Source organism: Antedon bifida, chromosome 7 (assembly GCF_963402885.1).
Source record: "Antedon bifida chromosome 7, ecAntBifi1.1, whole genome shotgun sequence".
NCBI lineage: Eukaryota > Metazoa > Echinodermata > Crinoidea > Comatulida > Antedonidae > Antedon > Antedon bifida.
Genome location: NC_136232.1, coordinates 14,086,153 through 14,110,721, shown reverse-complemented (window position 1 = coordinate 14,110,721; position 24,569 = coordinate 14,086,153). Strand labels below are relative to the sequence as shown.

General features: G+C 32.8%; 2 protein-coding genes across 2 annotated transcripts; one reads left to right on the top strand and one right to left on the bottom strand.

Moving 5' to 3' along the window:
- Positions 1 to 9,864: 9,864 nt before the first annotated feature.
- On the top strand, positions 9,865 to 21,018 carry LOC144849228 (DNA helicase MCM9-like). The gene is made up of 16 exons (XM_078706291.1): positions 9,865 to 9,914; positions 10,855 to 10,951; positions 11,623 to 11,764; positions 12,068 to 12,179; positions 12,478 to 12,566; positions 13,310 to 13,483; positions 13,958 to 14,034; positions 14,737 to 14,866; positions 15,328 to 15,378; positions 15,755 to 15,914; positions 16,597 to 16,773; positions 17,615 to 17,694; positions 17,910 to 18,132; positions 18,544 to 18,637; positions 18,949 to 19,211; positions 19,504 to 21,018. Exons 1-16 carry the CDS (start codon positions 9,872 to 9,874, stop codon positions 20,292 to 20,294), a joined length of 2,703 nt encoding a protein of 900 aa, XP_078562417.1. The 5' UTR covers positions 9,865 to 9,871; the 3' UTR covers positions 20,295 to 21,018.
- Positions 21,019 to 22,024: 1,006 nt separating this feature from the next.
- LOC144848935 (uncharacterized) lies at positions 22,025 to 24,361 on the bottom strand. Its single transcript, XM_078705886.1, has 3 exons — positions 23,890 to 24,361; positions 22,850 to 22,944; positions 22,025 to 22,114 (listed from the first exon to the last, which is right to left on the bottom strand). Exons 1-3 carry the CDS (start codon positions 24,359 to 24,361, stop codon positions 22,025 to 22,027), a joined length of 657 nt encoding a protein of 218 aa, XP_078562012.1.
- Positions 24,362 to 24,569: the final 208 nt, after the last annotated feature.

Below are 24,569 nucleotides of genomic sequence, written 5' to 3'. Positions count from 1 at the left end.
ACTTCATTGGCTTTTCTGATGTCTTTTTTAATTTTGGACCGAACAGTTCTTGCTTCGAATAGAATGCATCCCCCTGTTTCTTTGCAAGTGCAGAGCATTACAAAGACGTTGCAAATTTGCTCCTTAAGATGTTTTCTTTAAGTACCAATTATTCCACTATTTTTTGCTTCTTCTGTCTTAAAACGCAATCGCTTTTTTTAATTATGGCAAAGTAAGATATTTAATAGATCCCCATCAAAGTTTCTATTTCATTTTTCTGACATTTTCTGTCAAGGAAGTTGAAAACTTAGGATATCATGTTCATTTCAACAGGAAATTGTTAGAAAATTGTTTTCCTGCAGTTTCTACATTTTTTAGCATGGGATAATGCCATTTAAGCAGTTGTAACATAATATATGACGTCACAACTACCTGCCAACCCTACCGAATTACGCGGTAGGTTACCGATTTTCTATCTAGACATGGGTGGTTTATAACATACACGGAGGGATCTTTGATCGTTTTATTTAAGTGTATATGGCTCGATGTGCAGTAATATACAAATAATGAATGTTTATGAGTGTAATGGTACAAATAATGGCACGAGGTGAATGATGAAAGGTTATATTTCAACGAGGCGATGAGCCGAGTTGAAATATAACCTTTCATCATTCACCAAGTGCCATTATTTGTACCATTACACGAATACAAAACAGTCATTATTTGTTTTATATAACATCTAAATAAATTCCTGTCATTTGAATCAAATAAGGTAGCCCTAGCCAAGGCCTACTACATTTCATTCACATTGATTAAAAACAGTAACATTTGATTTTTAATAATTTTATGGATTTTATAAACACACCTGCTTTTGTGTTAATTATGTCAACAAACGACCAAACAATCCTAGGCCTAGCAAGTCTAAAACGCCTAGGCTAGGCCTAGCCTAATACTAGGTCAACCCGTACCCATGCCAACTCGTACCCACCAACTCGTACCCAAATTTTGGCTTACTCGTACCCAAAATTTTGGCTGACCCGTACCCATCATTGGCTGACCCGTACCCATCATTGGCTGGCCCGTACCCAAGTTTAATGCTATTTAAAGTATATTTATATTACATTTAAACCCAGTTTTATTACATTTTTAGATACCAATCATATGTTCGATATTATAATGGCAAAAACTATTGACCTAAAAAGTATAATAATATGTACAGACTCGTACGAAAAAAGCACAGATTTCATCGTATTTGGTACGTCGTTATTAGGTCAAGTTAATACTTGAGGGCGCTGTTTTACATTGAAGGTCAGAACAGAGCCATTATATATAAAGAGTTATATATATAAAAAACCTAAATATAAAATAAATAAATATAAATAAATAAATATAAAACCTGTTGAAGGTCAGAGCTATTTATATGGCTCTGTTGAAGATGTCAGTGGTCAGCTGTGCTGCATTCTATTTTTTTTTCATTTATGAATAGTTATTAATCTATTATTTACTACGAATAGTAGTACACGGAAATTGAAATACCCACTAGTCTGTGATGATGAAAACTTGAATTATTAAAAGTAAACATGAATATCTTTTATACATAATTTCATCTTATCGCTGACAGATACGTAGGCCTAAATATACTCAGACACGTGTAGGTAGGCCTTCAGAACGTTTAAATTATTTTAGTAAATAATACGACATCCGTTGCCATGGAAAAACGGTCGTAGGTGGTCATTAATTTGTCTTATTTCACACATTATAGAATGCGTATTTTTTTTTTTAAAAGGGAATCCCTCGTCAGCAAAAACACGTAGTTAGCTGTTATTGAGGAAACATCTACCAAAAATGTTTAATTGCCGTAAACAAACAGATCATTTTACTGAATTATTTAAGAAAAAAAATAAATAGAAAACGATCATACGCCACACGAGGAATCCCCAGTCAGCAAAAACACGTAGCTGCATGTTATAGAAGAAAATCTGCCAAAATGTTTAATTGCCTTACAGTACGTGTATATGATCATTTCACTGAATTATTAATAAATAAAATATAATTGAAAACGATCATAGTCATTGCTGAGTCGTCTCTTTGACGCCCTATAAATGCGTGTTTTTTTTATAATAAAAGGTTAATCCCGGTCAGCAAAAACACGTAACACGAAATCTACGAGTAATTCGACCCCATAGCCCTGCATGCCTTACATTACGTGTATAATTATGATCCCCGATATGATCATTTCACTGAATTATTAATAAATACAATTATTATATGGAAAACGATCATACGTCATTACTGAGTCGTCTCTTTGACGCCCTATAAATGCGTGTTTTTTTATAATAAAAGGTAATCCCGGTCAGCAAAAACACGTAACACGAAATCTACGAGTAATTCTACCCCATAGCCATGCAGGCCTTACAGTACGTGTATAATTATGATCCCCGATATGATCATTTCACTGAATTATTAATAAATACAATATATGGAAAACGATCATACGACTGAGTCGTCTCTTTGACGCCCTATAAATGCGTAATAAATAATAAATAATAAAAGGTTAATCCCGGTCAACAAAAACACGTAACACAAAATCTACGAGTAATTCGACCCCATAGCCCTGTGGGCTTTTTGCTTAAAACAGGGCGTTGTTAATTCAACCAATTTTAAATTACCAATACAATAGAAATAATAATTACTTGATCGAATCTAATCAGGGAAGATAATTAGGTGATGAAAATTGATAAGTATAAAAATTATACGTTGTTGGTATGCCTACTTTACCTGGGCTTAATTGAGAATTGTAATACTATACAACAGTTAAAATATTTTTTTTATTAATTAATGTTCTCTTACGTAAATAAAAAAGACACATCAAACATACGTTTATAAAACTATAATACTATTAGGCCTAAATAAATTTTAACAAATATATGCCTAATTAAACGAAGTTTACAAACAAATCAATGGTCATTTTTATTAGCACACATTTCACCGAGACATGTAAAATAAAAAAACAATTTAAATATAAAAATATTCATACGGCAAAGCATACCACTACCACATTACAAGTAATTATTCAAATTGGGTACGAGTAGGCCAAATAATGGGTACGAGTAAGCTAAAAATAGGTACGAGTAAGCCAAATAATGGGTACGAGTAAGCCAAATACTTGGGTACGAGTAAGCCAAATTTTTAGGTACGAGTTGGCATGGGTACGGGTTGGTTTGGGTACGGGTTAGCCAAAGTGGGTACGAGTTGACCAATTATTTGGGTACGGGTTAGCCAAGTTGGGTACGAGTTGGCATGGGTACGGGTTGGTTTGGGTACGGGTTGACCAGCACCGCATGGCCTACTGTAGGCTAGGCCTAGTAGCCTAGCTTGGCTGAAAGGCAAAACTTCGACAGACAATTGGAACTTATCTAGGCTAATTATGGTTTTTCCAACAATTCCACGTCTTGTAGGGATGTCCCCATTAATTAATCAAAATCCTGAAAACGATCTAAAGCTAATTTAAATGCCTTTTTGAATGAAATTAGTACATATATATGTCCAAATCGTACACAAAAATCTGCTGCCCGCGGTGGTGTTTACAAACGAAACCAAAGATCTTATATAGTATATAAGATCTTTGACGAAACTTAGACTAGACGACAGGTGGCGCTGTTTTATTTCACAGTACAGAGCCATATTACAGCTGATTATTAATTTGTAGCAATACCTAAATAACAGTGACCTTACTTTTTGATTGTGTATCATTGCATCAATGGATTTAAGACATAGAAAATGAGACTTTAGTTGCAACTCTTATACTTTATATAATTTTACATACTGTACATTTGAAGTTGTCTCGGCATGGTTGAAATCTGTGATTCACTCACTTTTATAATATTTAAAAAAAAACACACAACATGAAATTCCTTCTGTATTTTTAAAGACATGACTTTGTACTATTAATATAGTAAACAGTTGATTTTTTTAATGTTTTACTTTAAATAAATAAATAGCTATAAAGAAAACAGGCTGATATAGTGAATTTTTTTAGATTAATTTATCTGCATCTTCGTAAAAAGTTGCTATTTCTACAAAATATACAAGATCATTTTTCAAACAAATTTTTTTTATACTTTTATATATTAGCTATACCTTGAAAGTAGATTTAAATTTGTTACACAATTTTTTTTTTTTAGTTTTGTCCATGTTTGCTTGGAAATGGCCTTATAAATAATTAAAGAATGATTCTGACAAAATCAATCAATTAATATATCTCAAAATCAATTATCTTTATTTAAACCTTTAAGTCATCATAGTGATGAATTAAATCTAGTGTTAATATTATTATGATGATATATATAATAGAATGGACTTTTATCATTACAGAACTAAAATATGAATCTAATAATTAATATGTATTTGTCGTTTTTGATTTTAATTGTTCTGAGATATACACTATTGAGAATAATTGTCATGTCAGATTTTATGAGCTGCGCGTTGTGACTACTTCAGTCCTCTTTGTACGTGTTTTTACTTATTAAACAAACCAGCCCAGGGTTCCCCTTTTAAAATCTATGCAGATCAAACACTGATAACCTGCATTTTTCAGGTGTGTATCATATACGAATATATTATAATTTTTCCAGAACAATTAATTATATATTGGGTGCATAACCTTTATTTATAATGTATCACATTTCTGATGAATTCATTTTTTCTGTCTCTTTGTTTACCATACAAAAAATCTAATTTTTAGTAAAAAAAAAAAAGTGGTCTTGGACACTTACGGGAGGTACCAAATGCACTAATTAGATAGGAAGAACAAACAGGCTTAGTTTTGTAGGACTACAGTAGCTGGTAAACAACAGTAACATACGAACATCGTATGCTAGCTATAGGTCTCTTCTGACATTGTCTATTTGCCTTATTATTTGTCTTTCTGTTTTTGCCAGAATTGGAGGAAACCTGGTATTTTCGCGGAAAAAGTTACGATTCTTCCATTTATAATATAATTGAAAACGATCATAGTCATTGCTGAGTCGTCTCATAGTGATGAATTAAATCTAGTGTTAATATTATTATGATGATATATATAATAGAATGGACTTTTATCATTACAGAACTAAAATATGAATCTAATAATTAATATGTATTTGTCGTTTTTGATTTTAATTGTTCTGAGATATACACTATTGAGAATAATTACAAAATGTGTCGTCTCCTAGCCTAGGTAGGATTTTAAGGCGGAGCCGATTTTAATTAGTGAACAGCACATTGATAATTTGCATTGTCCATGCTTTTTCTAAAGGGGTTGACAATGGTGTTTATTAACCACTGGTATGATAATTATAATAACAGTACATCGTAGTAGGTTTAGAACAATAGGTTACGATCTACATGTGTAAATATAGTGGTGGTCGGCATCATGAAAGTGCTGGTCGGAAATTCCGAGTGGTGGACGGGGCCGACCACCTTGGCGAGAACCCTGTGTGACATGTACGTCCTTTTAGACTGGCATCCCAGAGACATTTGGTTAGATGAACTACCAATTTAACTATATGATACTTGATAGTGTAGGGTAGGGATTAGTCAAATAAAAGTCAATTAAAATGTCTTTTTTAACACTATATTTAATACCCTTATACCATTTCACATGTAGACCAAATGTAACGCTAATCTCAGAGTTATGTGACTGTGTTCATACATGCATTATCGACAGTAAATTTGGGTAAAACAATGTTGGCAGTAGGGCTGTTTTTGTCCACAAAATATTGTGTGCAAAAGTCGTCATAATGTATCATTCAAAACAGGCCATAAATAATATATTGAAAACTAAGGCTTTTCACTTACATATTTATTATTTTAATATAAATTCAGCCTGTTCATATTCTAGACCTTATGCTTAGTAGGCTTATCCTTTGCTTTATTAAGGGCAGGATGTTTCAGGCCATCATTGTGTTTTAATGTGTACAAATAAATGGTAGTGTGTCTTTATTTCTAATCATTTGGATTGTCGGTGCGCAATCTAGGGTAGGTACTGTATGTTACAAGAAACTTTGTTTGTCTTTGTAAAAAATACAAATTTTTCGACTTTCTCGCCATTGAAATTCACATGAACAAACAGATTCACATTAAGTCCATTTGTAAAATGTGAAAAAAATAATTGACAAAACTTTTCCCCCCTAATGGATTAAAACAACCTCAAACCACCCAGCCAATTGTTAAGCACAGATTGCAATCTCCTCCCTAGATCCGCCATTTAAAAGTTTTGTTTGAGAACATCTGCTCATAACACTCGCTTGCACTTTGCAATTTCTAGTTAGTATCATTATTTAGTTAGCAACTCATCAATAATTACTACTATTAGTTTCGAGGCTTTTTGTGTATCAACATATATCTGTTTAATCTATTTAAATGTTCTTTTGTTTTCTATCCTTTCCCGATTATGATGTTAAAAGCAATTTTAAATTATTAATGATTTATGGTTAATCAATCTTCCTTTCCCAATTATGATGTCAAAAACAATTTAATTTATTAATGATAATATGGTTGATAAATTAACATTAATTATGAAACAATTATACCAATATTGACTAGGCCGAGGAAGAATGGCCTAGGCCTGTTACACTGCATATCTATTGTTTATTGACAATATCAGCATCTCATACCCATTCTTGTGAGTGTGTGCAAGGCTATCAAACAACATTGAATAATTTATATTGAAAGTTGGAAGGGTTTTGTAAATCAAGGCTATAGTGTACGTATTATGGAAGGTGCCGTTTTGGTACTACCAGTCCATATATATCCTAGTCCTGTTGTTTGATAGCCTTGGTGTGTGAACTGGACGGCTGAAATTTGACTGAACACCGAGTTATGTTTTTAGATAAAATATATTTGTTTGTAGTAGGGCATATACCATAAGGTAAACTCTAGAATGTTGTTGAATCAACTTGTGTTATATATCATTAGAAAGCCAGAAAACTCAATTTTTCTATAAGATTTTTTTTCCCCCAAAATCATAATGCAAATGTCAAAATTATACACTTTTATGTAATTAGTATCAATTAATAAATATTTATAAACTTTTAAACAATTTATATAAATTTGTCTAAATAAATGATTTATCTATACTTTTAGATCTGTTATAAAGGTGCAACAAGTTCATTTTTTTTCCTCTGATACACGTCAATAAAAATACAGTTAATAATTTTAACTTCATAATCATAATTGTATGAAAATTAATTATTAAAATATTGTAATATCAAATGTCACGTCTGTTACAAAATAACAGAAAAAGTGTTATTATTTCTAAAATATTAGAGCTACAATTGTCAAAATCTTCAAAAGACAATTAGATTAAATGCTTGTTCTAATATAACCAGAATGAAAAATGCAGTCTAAATATTAATATCATATTTTTGTGTCACAGACGTGACAGAATGATAAAAGCCATGCTATTTTCCCTGGACTAAATAGTTAGTATCCTTGGGTAAACATTGTATACTCATCAACATTCCAAAGCTCTGTTTATAGGAAGTTACACCTCATAATAGACCAATTTTAGCTATACTTATCTGACCTTTCAATAAGTAAAGCCTGGTTCACACTAGCAGACTGTGATCCTGATCGTGAGCTAACCGTTAACTTATCCGATCACAGCCTGCTGCTCACTCACATTCTCCAAGAAGGACATTGTAAATGTAATGTCCATGTAAATTGGCACTTTTTTAAAATTTGATGATTGGTTAGTTGGTAGAATACAAATCTGCCAAACGTACATTTTATGGGCCACGTCATTGGTGAAAATCCATTGACGGTAAACTTTTTTAAAAACTTAGTGATAGCCAGACATTTTCATGGCCACAAAATAACATTTCTTATCACAGATAATGTGTAAACTACCAATGCCTACATGGAACAATCCCCAACATTTTAAGCTTTGATTATAATTTCCAGTTTCTGTGTTAAATCTGTAGGAACTTTTTTAATAATCTTTTTTTTTCTTTATAATGTTTGTATAATCTTGTAAGTAGTCATATACTATTATCATATAGTGTAATGCACAATTGTCTTTTGAACAATCTTTTAATGTTGCTACCCATTATTAATAAACTAGTAGTAAGCACTCATAGTCAGTATTGAATGTCTCTGTCACATCCGTGACACCTATATCACGTCCATTACAATTATTTAAGTATAGGTATTAATTAAAATTGGTAAAATATTTTAAAAGTTTTTTTTATCCATTTAGTGTAGAATAGACTTGTTTTAATGTAAATACACTAAACGTCCGTGACACAGTAAAACTGTGTATATCTTCCTAACGACGCTATATTACGTACATTTTATGGGCCACGTCATTGGTGAAAATCCATTGACGGTAAACTTTTTTAAAAACTTAGTGATAGCCAGACATTTTCATGGCCACAAAATAACATTTCTTATCACAGATAATGTGTAAACTACCAATGCCTACATGGAACAATCCCCAACATTTTAAGCTTTGATTATAATTTCCAGTTTCTGTGTTAAATCTGTAGGAACTTTTTTAATAATCTTTTTTTTTCTTTATAATTTTTGTATAATCTTGTAAGTAGTCATATACTATTATCATATAGTGTAATAGCCTTGTAATTTAAAGACCCCTTCCCTACAATTTGTGACGTTTTGTAAAAATAATACATATTACTTTAAAAAACATTAAACCAGGTCATTCCTTGTCTTAATTGTAAGTTTTATGGTAAATTATCATAAAAAGTGAGAAACAATGCACTACCTAAGTAGCTCGCTGCGAATGACCTCTCGTGGACAGTCTTTAGGCCTAGCCTAGCTAGGCTTAGTTTTGTAGGCCTAGCTGGTAAACATCGGTAACGTACGAACATCGTACGCTAGTTATATACCTAGCCTGACGTTTTAATCTTGTATAGTTGTTGCATTCATTTTCTTTCTATTTTTGCTCTGACTGCGATACAAATTGGGGAAAACCCGGTATTTTCGCTGAAAATTTAGGAGTCTTCCATTTGTTTTGGCCTCACGATCGATCAATCGAAAAGTGGGTGAAGAAAAACAAAAATATCAATCCGCTTGCAATCCATTTTAGGATTTATAGCGGCCGCTAAAATTACTAGAATCAACTTATTTTTCACATTTAAAGACAAAAAAGGCATCTTAATAGGACCATATAATATTTATTTTTACATTAAAAAAATGTAGTTTGTGACCTTTAAATTAGATCTAAAAAACGTAGGGAAGGGGTCTTTAATTAAAATCGACAGAAGAAAGTACTGGGCCTACAGTATTTTGGCAGCGATGGATTGCTTTTGGCAACCAATTTATATGGTATTAACACTAACATAAAACAGTACCTTGAAACGTTACATCAATATTAAAGAGCTTTATAAACAGATTGTATCTTACAAACAATTTGAAGTTGTTTGTGAGTGGGACAACTTTGAACTCTTATTACATGCTAAGATTTTTTAAATTATAGCATACGATTGTTCAGTTGGCTAGGTCTATGGCTTTTCATAAAATCCTATCTTCTTCTTTATTTGATTGTGTACAGTGTCTATTTTGCATTTCAGATTTCCTGCTTTAGGTTCTGTCTCAACTACCTTCAAACCAATAATCTAATCAATTACATTTATTCTCCTTCCATTCTGTTGAGAAGATTTTGATCTGTACTTTGACCCACTATTTTGAGACTCGGCAGCTTTACTCAATACTGGCCAATGATTCACTTTTCCACATTTTCTGAATTTGATAAATTATTCGGTGGACTGATCTCGAAGTAAATTCATACTTCCAACAATATCTATGATTGACACGTTGACACGCATTTTAACAACTGGATAATGGTAATAAATTTTTTATATTTTGTAGAGATGCATGAAGAATATTAAATATGACTACAACCAATAGCCTTGATGGAGATTCACAATTATCAGGTAGAGTAAATTAAATTATGCAGTAATCATTCATTTATTTTTAATACTGAGTAGGTTACCTTTTTTCCATTACATATAGCTCTTTGTTTAAAATGTAACATTGATATAACCCCTCATATTTTTCAACTTTTAATGACAATTGTAACCAAAAAATAGTATTTTCATACGTAAAATTGATTGTTATTTCTATTTACATTACATAGTTTTTCTCAATGTCTTAAATTTATAAATAAGAGTTAATTTTGTTGAATTTCCTATCATTTAACCATAAAACACACGAAAAATGTCAAGTGAAATCAAGTAAATTGCGAACAATTCTGTACGAAAAAATAATGGCATATAGTAAAAACTTACACAATTACACCCAGCTGGGTAATCTGTGTTTTAGCTAAACTAATAGTCTAATCCCCTAGTAATGGATGAGCATAGTTACCAACCTGAGAGTTTTAAAATGCGTGACAGACTCTGCCATTCGTTTTTTGGGAGGAAGAAATCAAGAACCCCCCCCCCCCCCCCCTGTGTGCTCAAGACAAATATGGTACTTTTAGGCTGTTTTATAATGTTTTTAAGAGAGTGTTTATTTGCAAAAAAACACACGGTGCGAGACATTTGGCAACTCTGGATGTGACTATCGGAACTAAAGTTTTATGGCACAGTCAACCATGACAAAAGAAAATACACTTAACAGCACTATGTCAACTGTGTATCTAATGCCTTGGTTTTTTTTCCTATAATGTTAGCCATATGCGCCTTTATTCTGTTTCGGTACAGAGAACTAGGTGAAACATACTCAACCATGGTAATATAAAACTTCACATTAAACGCACAGTGAATCATGCTTCTGAACACATGGTTGACTGTGAAGCATTGTTGATCGTGACAATAGCCATTTCCAATAATGACCAACATTAAACATTCAATATTATATTTCTTTCTGCAGGTATGCTTGACACATATATCAAAACACAGCACGAGAAAGACCTAGTGGACATTTTATTTCACTCAGAAGAAAACGAACACTTTCCAGTGTATATCGAGTATGTATTCTGATTTTTTATTACAAAAAAAATTTAGTAATCGGTAGAACCTTTGTTTTACGTACCCTGATTTTTTACATTCCCTGGATTTTACCTATTCAAAAAATTACCAATGATGTCATCATTTTTAGTAATTTATTACTGTACAAAATAGTGTGTTATTTTCTTACATTGAGGGTGCAATTTAATAGCAACCAACCACAAAACCATAGCTGCGAGACAAGCCACACACTTGCATTCCCCATACAGTAGCAGGTGTTTTTATAGATAGAAAATACAAGAATATTGATTTGTTATTTATAATAACACTTTATTTAAACATCACACAGCCTGCATATACTTTTCTAGTTAAGGCCTCACAGGTAGGCCTCACATTTTTATTCATCCAAAGAAAGTCGATTAAATGCAGAATTTGAGATTAAAAAAACATCAACATATGAAAAAGACCATCAACAAAAAGTTGCAGCTTGTACATAGTTAATGTTAATTGTTAAAACAGTTTAAATATAAAATATACACAAAAGCTGTAGCTCAGGAAACTAACTATTGATTAAATGCAATGTATATAATTTTTAATACATTTAATAATGAAATTAATTTTAAAAAATAAGATTACTACAGAATGTAAATTGGTTTGTTATCATCATCTTGTTTTTATCCACTATTTTTAGTTCGATGACCCTATTTGAAAATAACATGAAATTAAGTGAGTTAATTCTACAAAACCCTCTTGAAGGGCTACCAGTCATTGACAATGCATTGAAAAGTGTTGCCAGAAATATTTTTAAGAATAGCCCAAGTAAAGACAAAATGGCAAGTATATTAATCATTTTACAAATTTGTTTTATTTTTGCAAATGATGATCCATATCTATTGTGTACTTTATTATTATTGGAGTTTAACAGTTTGATGAAAAATTGTGTTTCAGTATTCCTACTACAATTAAATTTTTCTCTATGTGGACACCTTGCTGCAGTTGAACTAGTTAAAAACATGTTTGTTTGACCGACACTTTACTGGATCCGAGGGTATCCACTTACAAACAGTTCAACTGTATGTCATCATCTTTGAAGTGCTGCTAGCTGTTTTTAACAACTATGTTTGTTTGTTTTTCAGATATTGAAAGTTAATCTTCATGCCAGAATGACTAGTCTCCCAGTCTGTCCAGAACTTATTAGAATTACATTACCTAAAAACTGTGATGTTGGCAAATTTGTATCCGTTTCAGGTAAACGAATCACATTCATTAAAAAAATATCAGTTTGACTGCATCCGTTTTATTATTTATTCGACCAGCATAATATCAACACAATAAAATACAATACAACATGTAAAAATGAAAAATGCTGAGCAGAGGCAGCTTAAGAAAATTGGATTGCTGTATTTAACTCAAATGAGCCAGCCTCCTCTTCCAAAATTATTACCTTGCATGTTTATTGCTTAGATAAAGTTAAAAATGTTTTTGTCAACAAAATTACAAGAAGGTTGTTATATTGACAATATTTTGTTTTTTCATTTTTAAATAGGTACTGTCATTAGAGGAGGTTCAATTAAACTTCTAGAATTTGAGAAAGATTTCATGTGCTCTCGTTGTAAGACTGTGTTCACTGTACAGGTAAGAACTAGTCAAATTATACCATATAAACTATTAATGATTAATGATCTGCAATCAAAAATTTGTTGTGACTTGCTACGCCCTTATCGCAACCATTGTCTGGAAATAATAATACAGTAGAAACTCTGTTTTACGTACCTGGATTTTACGTACGCATAAAACATTTGTTTTTTTTTTGTATATGCAATTTTTTGATGGTTTTATTTTTATTTATGTATTTTATGAAACTTTGTAATTCACTCAATTAATCCTTTGGCTGCTATGTGCAATTTTTATTGAATAAATTAGGTCTTTTTCAACATACACAATATGACATTCAGACCTCCCAACATTAAAAAATGCTATGGAAAGTGTACTCCATTTCACTTAAAAATCAATTCATGAATTTATTATAAACATCTTATTAGTATGTTTTCTAATCTCTTTTCCCTTTCCAGAGCCTAGAGGTTGTAGAAATTAAAATTATCATATTATCTGGAGATTTTTTATGTTTACTGTATATTCAAAAAATCGAGAGAAATTATATTTCAGTGGGAGACACCCAAAATATCGTCAGAGTTGGGTTTGAACATTCCTTGAAAACATTTATATAATCATTTATATTATCTTTAAATACATCAAATACAATTTAATTATATATAAAGACATTTGGAAAAATGTGTATGTTAATATAACATTGAATGTGCTGTGAAACATGATCAAATGATTAACATTTTTGTAAATTTGTTGCTTTTCCAATACAGGCTGATTTTGAACAGTTTTATCGTGATTGCAAACCTGAAGGGTGCCCTTTTGAGGAAGGATGTGGTTCAACCAAATTTACCTGTCTCAGTGACTCCAACGGCAGTCCATCACGTTGTCGGGATTACCAAGAGATTAAAATCCAAGAACAGGTTCAGAAGTTGGCAGTGGGAACAGTATACTTTCATTATAGCAATCTTTTTTAATTGTATGTTGATCTAACTTCATTTACATAATAAACATCTACAGAAATCAATGAATATAGTTTAAATTGAATTGTGAAGTTATATATACATAATATACTCTTTTTTTTTTCTCTATAAGCATCCAACAACGAGTAACTTGCCAATTTCAGGATGTATAAACTATTTTATAATTTATCATGCTTATAATTCTCATTTGAGGAGTTGAGTGGAGTTTAAAGAGTCATTACAAACTGGATTTTGGAATTGGAAGGCAAGCATGTTAACCACCAAGCTACAGCTTCAATACTATTTACTTCGTACGATATAGTTTTTTTTTTTATTTACGGACATGTGCCCCAAATATAAACACATACACTTCATAATTATGCTTATGACGCTAGTGGTTTATTATTATGGATTTTATTATTTTGACAAAAATTTGTATTTTGCTTAAATAAAGAACAGATACCAAGGTCAATGTGTGTAGTATTGGAAGATGACCTAGTAGACACGTGTAAGGCAGGTGATGATGTCACAATTAGGTAAGTAGTATTGGAAGATGACCTAGTAGACACGTGTAAGGCAGGTGATGATGTCACAGTTAGGTAAGTAGTATTGGAAGATGACCTAGTAGACACGTGTAAGGCAGGTGATGATGTCACAATTAGGTAAGTAGTATTGGAAGATGACCTAGTAGACACGTGTAAGGCCGGTGATGATGTCACAGTTAGGTAAGTAGTATTGGAAGATGACCTAGTAGACACGTGTAAGGCAGGTGATGATGTCATAGTTAGGTAAGTAGTATTGGAAGATGACCTAGTAGACATGTGTAAGGCAGGTGATGATGTCACAGTTAGGTAATTATTCATTTTTAGAAAACAGATTTTATAAATCATTGCTCTGTATAGCATAAGTCCTGTTGCCATTTGTCTGAATGATGTTAATTATTACATCGTAAATGTTAAAGTGTAGGATGAAAACTTATCCAATAAATTTCTAAACACTAAGTTAAATAGTTATGCAACAGTAGTAGTTTTAGTTTAGTGTGCTGTATATAAGACGCAATGCACTTTTACACCAAATTATATGTTTAAAACAGTGGCCATAGATGTAGTGATACCACTACATCTATGCCCATTATTTTTACCATATATTTGGTGTACTGATCACACAATAAACATCTTATCATTTGAGAGTATCTTTTTAAATAAGATGTTAATAAAAACATGTTATTGTATTTACAGTGGTATTATCATGAGAAGGTGGAATCATTTGGGAGTAGAGAGCAAGTGTGAAATTGAGCTGGTAGTAAAGGCTAACAATATCCAAGTAAACAATGAACAACATGGGGCATTATCTGTTACTGACGAATTAGTGAGTATTGTAAATTAAAGTTATTTTGGTGTTTTTATCATAATCGTTTTATAATTTATTTTCTTATTGATTTTTTTAGCTAAAAAAGAAGTAAATAAAAATAATTATATATCATAATGTATATTCATATTTTTAGTATGTTTTTTGTCAAAGGATAAGTATAACATAACAGTGACTTGTAACTACCTTTCATCCTCTCTATCTTTCCGGTAACCCTATAATCTTAGTCATTAGGGAGATTTTGATTTTAACGAGAACACGCGCCCTAATATTCCCACATGCACACAAAGAACTAACACGAAGTAGGTTAATCGTCGCAAATCGCCATATTAAGTGCCAGCTCAGTATTTAGCTTGGATGCCAGGCTTGGAGACCGTAGGCTGAGAGAGCTTGCAAAGAATATTCTCAAATGATTTTTGATTAATTATTCTATTGCATTGATTTGTAAACTTTTTTTACAGAAAAAAGAATTTGAAGAATTCTGGGAAAGACAAAAACACACACCATTCTCTGTAAGAACTGTCTTTTTATTTCACCATTTGTTACAGGGTTTAATAATAATTGTTGAATATGCTATTTTATAATAGTTATCCACGTTGAACAAAAATTGAATAAATGAAAAAACTGAAAAAATAGTCAAATTGGCTGCCAGCCAATGGGTTTCTGGGTGAATTTGACAATTTATTTTGTCATTTTATATGAGAAAACTTTGTTTTTACAGAAGGGATTAACTTTATTAAAACTACAAAATATCCTATTCAAAGTCTGATTTAATTAATCTTTTTTCATTTTTTCATGTTTTTTGGGGACAATACATCTTAATATTGCAAGGTTTTAAAACTCTAATTTAATGCTACACATTCTAAAAAAATAATGTTCACTTTACAGGCGCGTAATACGATTGTATCAAGTATTTGTCCACAAATTTATGGTCTGTATGTTGTTAAACTAGCAGTTGCTATGGTGATGATAGGAGGTGTACAAAGAGTTGACCAATCAGGAACCAGAACAAGGGGTGAATGCCATATGCTTCTTGTTGGTGATCCAGGTAGGCATGTTTCAAGCTTCAAGCCTTATATTCATTTTCCACATGCATGGATTTTTTAAAATGTAACATGACTTACAAACAAATTTTTAGTCCATCTTGTCTTTCTTTTAATCGTATTGTTATCGTGAAGCACCACCATTTTAATGTTTTTAAACTAAATTTGTAATGTCAAATAATTTGTAATCTGTTGCAGTAGTAATTACAAATGGTATATATGGTTTATTTGTTTGTAACAAAAAACTTATCTAGGCTTCCTTCTACACATGCTTTTTACTATGTAACATCTTGTATTTTTTTTGTATGTGTAGAGAATTGTTTAATAAACGAAACGAAACGAAACTCCCAAAGACTTGTAATAAGACTTTGTTTATGTAGAGCATCTTGTGTATATGTTTGTCTTGTACATATTCATGCTGCATAACACCTGCTAGGAGGCTGGGCGCTAGGGTGCTGAAACTACAAGCTTCAGAGCAGGATGACAATTCTCGATCCTCCAATCATACACAGTAGAAATCCCTTTGAGTACGTTCTCGAAAAGGTGGAAGACAAAACAATTCAGTACATCCTCTATTTTAGATACATTCAAGAATTATTTTGATCATTCTAAATTTCTATCTCATTTGTATTGGAGATATGTTTATGACATCTCAATATCAACAATGTTGATGTTTTCTTTTTGCAGGTACCGGCAAGTCACAGTTTTTGAAATATGCAGCAAAGGTGATTCCGCGTTCAGTACTGACTACAGGCATTGGGTCAACTAATGCTGGGCTGACGGTGACTGCTGTGAAAGATTCAGGAGAATGGCAGTTAGAAGCAGGTGCATTGGTTCTTGCTGATGGAGGAATATGTTGCATAGGTAACACAAAGAGCAATCAATATTATTGCATGCAAGCATTTTATTCTAATTCTTTATCAAACATACTTTAAAAATCCCAAACAACAACACTTCCACCGATTCAGTTTAAAAACCAAGTTAAATTAATTAATTATTTGTTATCCTCTCATAGCAGGCTGAAGTGCTTGACCTTTGACAAGATTGCCTAAAATTTACAGTATTTAAACTTTACAATATTTGGTGTTGTATATTCTGGAACAGCTGCTCTTTTCTTCATTCTTTACTCTCGTTAAAGCCTTGTCTACACTATTAAACTTTATGTGACAACAAAATGTGATGTGCCCAAATATGGTAGTGATATGCCCAAACATGATAGTGATATGACACATCATGTCCATATATGGGAACATCACATTTTGTTGTCACATAAAGTTTGATAGTGTAGACAAGGCTTAAGTTTATACTAACAAATTGTGTTAATAATGTTTATTGAAAGTATTTAATGATCAAATAAACTGTTTTCTTATCGCAATTTATATACAAAGTTATTCAAAAATGTCAGCAATTTTAAATAAATCTATATACATCATACATTTCTATCCTAAGAAATAATTCAAAAGTCGAAGAAAGTCAGGTCTCTGGTTCATTATATAGTTGCCACAGATTGAATTCTTCATCAGTATGATTAGTTGGGAACATAAATGTCAGTTGATCATACCCAGTACCTCACAACGACGACACTCTTTAACACTGCCCTCTTCAACTTCATCGTCACTTTCATGTCCGATTTCAGCACATCTTTTTTGAAAGAACATTCTTTTTTTTTAAATACAATTTTTAAAAAACTTTTATTTCAAATCAGATGAGTTTAATAGTATCCGTGAACATGATCGGGCAAGTATCCATGAGGCAATGGAACAGCAAACAATTAGTGTAGCTAAGGTAATAATAACAATATTTGCAAACATTCAAATTGCGTACTTTATCATGAATGCAGTGCATATGTATAGTTGTAAAAAGGCACATTTCTCAAAAAGATTATTACAAAAATTGTAGATTTTAGCCTTTTAACCAATAGATTAAAATAATGAACTCTCATGTGTTAATAATTGTTCCTTGTTTATAAATTTTTGTTTACATTTTTTTTATATAACCAGGCAGGTCTTGTTTGCAAGTTGAATGCTCGAACTAAAGTGTTAGCAGCAACAAATCCTAAAGGAAAATATGATCCGTCAGAGGACTTAAGTGTAAATATCGCCCTAGCTAGTCCATTGCTAAGCAGGTTTGATATGGTACTTGTTTTATTGGACAATCAAAACGAAGAATGGGACAAGATTATTTCATCTTTTATTTTAGAAGATAAAACACCTGGTTCTAAAGGTAAAACCATTATTTTCTGAATATACAGTAGTTTTTCTTTCGATAGTCCACCTTTTTTTTCAGAAGATGAGGGCATAACAATTTAATCTCGGTTGTGCATGTGTACATTTGAGAGGGAGAGCATATATGTTTGAAAATACAACATAGTAAGGTGCCTTCATATCAATCAAAAGATTAAAAGTTTGAGGCTTGCTTGGGTGACATTTTCCCTCTCACAGATTTGTATTTGCTCTTTACACAATACGACTAGTTGAATAGCTGCTTTCTTTTTACCCAATATAGTCTTAATTAAAAGAACTAATTTGATATTACAATTGAATATTAAGACTGGAGATAGACATCTGTAGGAAAATGGTTATTTTTTAAAGTTAAATATCGTCTATGTTATATGCCAATATTTCATATCTTTAGATCCCAGTGGAGAGCTTTGGACATTAGACAAGATGCAATCTTATTTTACACTGGTATCGGCTATTGAACCAGTTATGTCAAATGATGCTACAATGTGAGTATCTGAGTGTGTTTGGAAAACAATGTATTGTCCCCCAAAAACATAAAAAATGAATATTAATAAAATCAGATTTTGAATAGGCCATTTTCACTTATAGAAAGAAAATTGAACTAAAATATTGATTTCATTTATCAAAAGACAAAATAAACTGTTAAATTTAACCAAAAATTACAGTTTTTTTCAGGTAAATTAAATAATTTTATGTGTGACTATGTGACAACATAATGCTGAGCAGATCAAGGTAATATAGAGCATGCTACAATACAACTTTACTTAATATATGAAATCTGTTTTCACCTTTTTAGAGTATTGTCGAGGTACTATCAAGCACAACGCAGAGCAGATCAACGTAATGTGGCGCGTACTACAATACGACTATTGGAAAGCATGGTGCGTTTGTCACAAGCGCACGCTAGGCTTATGTTCCGCAGTGAAGTGCAAGTATGTGATGCTGTGGTAGCTGTTAGTGTTATGGAATCTAGCATGTATGGTGCTGCTTTGTTAGGAGGTATAAATGCATTGCATACATCATTCCCAGACGACCCACAGCAAGAGTACAAATTGCAAGGTATGTTTACAAGTTTAAAATAGGTTTTCATAAATGGAGGTGGTGCAAGTAGATTTATGAATTGTATGTAACATGTTTGAGATGTGTGAGATTTTTTATGAATGGTGGTGCTTGTACACTGTATGTATAATGCCTTCGTGTCTGACTCATTCCATCTTGTGGTAGAACCAGTCTTGGTTAACAGACTTTAAACTGTAGGTCAGTTGTACATCACTTGGCCATGTGCACACACTCGGTGTACTGGTTCTCATAGATCCTATCATGAACTTATAAAGAGGAATTTATTTTTCAGCTGAACTGATTCTTGCCCATCTAAACCTTCATGACATTTTAACAGCTGAGATGGACAGACTGACAGAACTTGAATCTGAGGAAGGACTCGAATCTAACCATCTGAATTTAAAGGGCAATGAACAGAGACAAGATACAGTCAATTCATCAGACACTGACAAAGAAGCTGTTAGTGCTGATGTATTTAATATCAGTATTGAAAGTCACAGCAGTGAATTATTAAACAAACAATTGCCTGATCTTTCAAATTCAACCAGATTAAAAAATTCAGTTAACAATAAAGAGGATGATAGCTCATTACAATATAGTAGAAATTCCACAGAAGATAATGAACAAACTGATGACACAGAAGAGTTTTTGGCAAACGTTGCTGAAGAAGTTTATGAAGATATTAAAGACTCGTCAATAAGTGAAAATAGTGAACAAGGAACTGAAATTGATGATACAGTATCAATTAACTTTTTAATTTCACAACAATCTACTCATAATAGTAATGATGATGTATGTGCATCCAATGAAAAGAAACGATCAGCAGATGATGTACTACAAATACAACCAGCAGAAAAGAAAAGCAAAGTGCTGCCATTAAATAATAAAAACCAAGCATCCTTGATTGGTAAAAATACAAAGAGAAAACTAAGTGCATTTACTTTCACGCGACAACAAATGAGCTCACCTGATAAGCAGTGTACAAGAGAAGCTGCCAAGCAAGCTGACTTCAACAAATCTCCAACATCTCAAATTTTTACAACACAAGACTCATTGGATGACTTGGATTTCAATGAATTTTAAAAAATCAATGTATGTATACCTATATTTCATTATACTACTTCATCCTTTAGACTAAAGCATGGTTCTCACTAGAGACGCAACGCAAGGACGTACGCACTACGCAGACGAGTTGACCAATGACAAGCCACTGTTCGAATAATCCATCGCTTGTGATTGGTCAAATCATTTACCATGCATTACGTCCTTGCGTTGCATTTCTAGTGGGATCCAAGCTAAAGAGCTAGTTTATTGCCACTAACAGACTGATAAATGTATACAATCTTGCACTATCAAAGTTTTTAAAACATCCATGTTAGGTACACAACAAAGTTATCATCTTAAGTTTGCGCTTAATAGCTGTATACTGGTAAAGCCTAAACAATGTACTGATTGCCATTCCTTTCCAGTCAAACTAGTTTGACAAAAAAGTGTGATGTGCCCAAGTATGGTAGTGATATGATCTATGGGTAAATCACATTTTTTTGTCACATTAAGTTTGATGGTTCAGACCTTTAGCAAAGGTTAAACTTGATTGATTTCCCAACTACTATATCTGACAATTAATAAACTGCATATCAGCAACAAACTTTTCTGTCTGGATGGCAAATTCCAGTATGTTTTTAGTTGGTTTTTAACATGTATTTTATTTTGCTACGGTGATCATTCGAGATCACATGAGATCATGTTGTGCACACACACATCAGTGTGTTGCATACACAAAATCAGTCTTTGCATTGGATATCTAAGAAAAGTAGGAAGTAGGGCCAGGTGTGCTAATTGACAGCGGGAAAAATACTGTACTACATAAAATATTAAGATCAAACTTCCAACAGGTAAGTTCATGTTTAATCTTCTTATTTGTCTCATTATTTATGCTCCATTTTTATCCTGTTTATCATGAATAATGGGCTTTGTATTCATTTTCATTATACTAGACTAGACGATTTGTTGGGGTCTCTTGTTGGTCTTCAACCTAGCCTAGAAAACTAATCAGATTCTGCCTACCTACTAGGCCGAGCCTGGCCCAGCTAAGATCGACCTACCTAATAGATCGCATTGGAGTAACTGGCCTACTAGGGACAAGTTGTTGTGTTAGTAGAAGGTGATGTCGAACTCTCAAAATTATCCAGGGGATGAGCCCGGCTGGATTTTTTAAACTTATCATAAATACTGTCCTAATTTACTTACAATTTACACATATTTGCTTGTGCATCTTTTAAAACCTCTCGATTCGTTCGGATGTACCTAATATAACAATTAGAGGACCATCTTCCCATGGTCTGTACTACGTGGTCTTCTACACCTGCTGCAGCAGCGGATGTTGCAGCCCCTATCCACATCGTAAAAATCCATAAAACGCTATTAACTTGAACACACACTGAAGCATAAGATCCATAAACGGGGAAAATATACCCATTTACACATTTTGGTTAGTACATCTGCAGTTATCGGTAAACGTTTTTGTTCTTTTATTGTTCTGTGATTTTTTAATTCCGCGAAGTATGTATTGTAGCCTCTCAGCACCCAATGGTATATCTTGATGACCCGCTTTGATATAATCTACCTGCAATATATAGTTTGATTGTCTGGAGTTTTAGGTTCAGTACTTTCTGTACAGTAAGATGCAAAATGAATAAGGTGTGCCTCAACAATTGGCGGTAGTCCTTATTTCGGCATAACAAGAAAGAAAAAAAAAACGTTTTTTGCAGAATCACAATTAACCGCATTCCAAAGTTGTTCAACTTGCTGTTTTAATTCATCAGAAGCTCGGAATGATGTAGGCAGTTCGTTGGACCTGGTAGTAGATTCTCTTCGGGTGCCAACATTCGGAACTTCTCCATCTGGTTACGAGAAATTGAATCTGTTATTACATTATCTTTACCGGCAATGTGTTTTGCATAAATATGATAACAGTGTGTAGCTGAATGATATGTTAATCTCCTCATAAGTTTCGTAATGTCGAGTGTTTTTGATCTACCCTTAGAAATAATTTCTACGGTTGCCATATTGTCACAATAAAACAGAAGTCTCTTTCTACTCCATTTATGGCCCCATAACACGTAGCTGATAATAGGATAGAGCTCAAAAAAGCCATGGACGTTTTGGTGATGCAGTCTTTGGGGAAATCCCCCTGGAACCATTCATTATCATAAATTCTCCCAAATGCAGTACGTGTTGCATCGGTAAATAGTTTAAGATCACTCGCTGTTATGTCATCATTCATAAAAAATGAAATACCGTTCCATCCCTTCAAGAAGCGTGACCACATTGCTAGATCAGACCGACATTCATGATTAATGCGTATATGATGAAGGCGTCCGTAAAATCGGTCTTAATTAATAACGCACCTTGCCCTTGTTTTATTTTTATCGTGTCATCTATTGATACATATTGAAGGGAAAATGTGTCTATAAGTTAATTTAGGCTCGGGTTGTTTAAGTCGTCATGTGGTGCTGATAAGTCCACAATAAGTCGTTTTTGTGCGAGTATCTACCTTCAGCGATACCAATCGGGTTTATACGGTACTGGTTATATGGATTACTAATAAATGGGCCAATCAAATACCCCTTGCTCACCTCGGTTGTGATTAGTTCTGTAACGATTTTGGGTTGTCGCAGTGCGGATCTCAAGTTCTTACATTCAATTGATTGTTCTGGCAGGCTTTTGATGCCTGTGTAGAAACCATGGGAGAGTCCGTTAAAGTAAATATTCTTTGGTGCTTGTGTTTGGAAAAGTATCAAGCATTAATGTTAGTTCATTAATGTTAATGGGCGTTGTAACAGACAAGTTAAAGTTAGCGGTATCATGTTTCTCTCTGATCTGGCCCCTTAAGGGTGGGGCTGTTGTCCGTTTTTGGAAGTGCTGAGCCTACACAACGGTTTTGCGTGGTCTCCTTCACAGTCAAAGCAACCATGTAGATTGTTTCATCTTGGCCTGAGACAGCCTCTGTTCCCGTTGAAATTATTGCAAATTTCTCTGCCGTTGTGAAATATGCGCTTCCGGCCGTATAAATCATTGGTGCCGTAGTTATTTGGTGCAGCACCCTTTGCGTGAGATATATTCACATCGGAACAGAACGCTGTTGAATGCAGGGTGCTGTTACATGTTGTACATGTATTCGGACGACTGTTCGCGAATATATTGCAAAATAGTGTATTGTTTCTCATGGACCAATCAACCAAAATGTTATTATGTGCTGCTGCTGTTAGACTGAACTGTTTGTGGTATTCGTAAAATCCTTTACGAGGGTATCTTGACGCCATATCTATCATGTCGTATAAACAGTTAATAATTGTTGCCTTCTGATGTTTCATGCATATAGAGTTGAGAATAAAATTATGATTTTTTTTCCTCATTGGTGCTTTTAGAGTGCATATAGAGTTTAAAATAAAGTTATTGTTATGTTGGTTTAAACTACTCAGTTATTGCTATTAATCTTCTAAATAGGTAGTAATTGAGTCTCTCATAATTTCTCCAGATGGTATTAAAAGGTGAATGCCTACATAATTGTTCGTCAGGATCTTCGTATAAATGTATAAATGTATCAACGGCACATTGTTTTTTTCGCAAACATTGTGCAAAATACAGCATGTCTGTACAATCGGGCGTAGATTACTTATTTCGTGCTCATTTTCTTTGAGTAGTATTCTCCAACGTTCCTTTAATTTAATCTTTTTCTCAGTCATCCTTGTTGAAGAGTGCTTAAAGTTAAATGATGATTTTCTTCTGTCAAGATTTCCTCTACCAATGTACGGCCTTATTAATTTAGGGAGCATTGAATAGGCTGGGTCGCCTATTATTAAAAGTTGCACATCACTTCCTTCAATATTTACAGTAGGATTGGGTTTAAATAATGTATTTTCAGCTAGCTTTTGACTTAACGTCGACAAATTCAACATTCTGGCATCATGAACACTTCCGGGCAATCCAAAAAAAGTGTTCATAAATTTTCCGTTTGCGTCTACTAACCCTTGAAGGAGAACAGAGTATGACCATTTATGGTTAAAATAGTCCTGAGCATTCTTCTTTGGTGCAAAGATCTTAACATGCGTCCCATCTATAGCTCCTTGCGGAAAGCCTTTTTTCATTTTGAAATTTTCTACCATGCTCTATAAGACAAATTTTCTTTTAAAGATGTATCAACTAATAACATTGCAACAAAAAGTAAAGTTAAATTTGTTTCTACAGACAGAAATCTATTCTATTAATGCAGATCTACAATGTATATAACTTTTGTTTTGAGAATGTAATTTTTTTATTTTATATTATTTTAAAAATTGTTGGGTCAAGAAAATA

Coding starts and splice junctions, on each gene's coding strand:
- LOC144849228 (XM_078706291.1), top strand. CDS start 9,872: ATGACTACAACCAATAGCCTTGATGGAGATTCACAATTATCAG. Junction 15,915..16,596: donor GCTTCTTGTTGGTGATCCAG/GTAGGCATGTTT, acceptor TTCTTTTTGCAG/GTACCGGCAAGTCACAGTTT. Junction 19,212..19,503: donor GCAAGAGTACAAATTGCAAG/GTATGTTTACAA, acceptor TTTATTTTTCAG/CTGAACTGATTCTTGCCCAT.
- LOC144848935 (XM_078705886.1), bottom strand. CDS start 24,361: ATGAAAAAAGGCTTTCCGCAAGGAGCTATAGATGGGACGCATGTTAAG. Junction 22,945..23,889: donor AGAAAATGAGCACGAAATAA/GTAATCTACGCC, acceptor GTTTCTACACAG/GCATCAAAAGCCTGCCAGAA. Junction 22,115..22,849: donor CAGAACTAATCACAACCGAG/GTGAGCAAGGGG, acceptor TCTCGTAACCAG/ATGGAGAAGTTCCGAATGTT.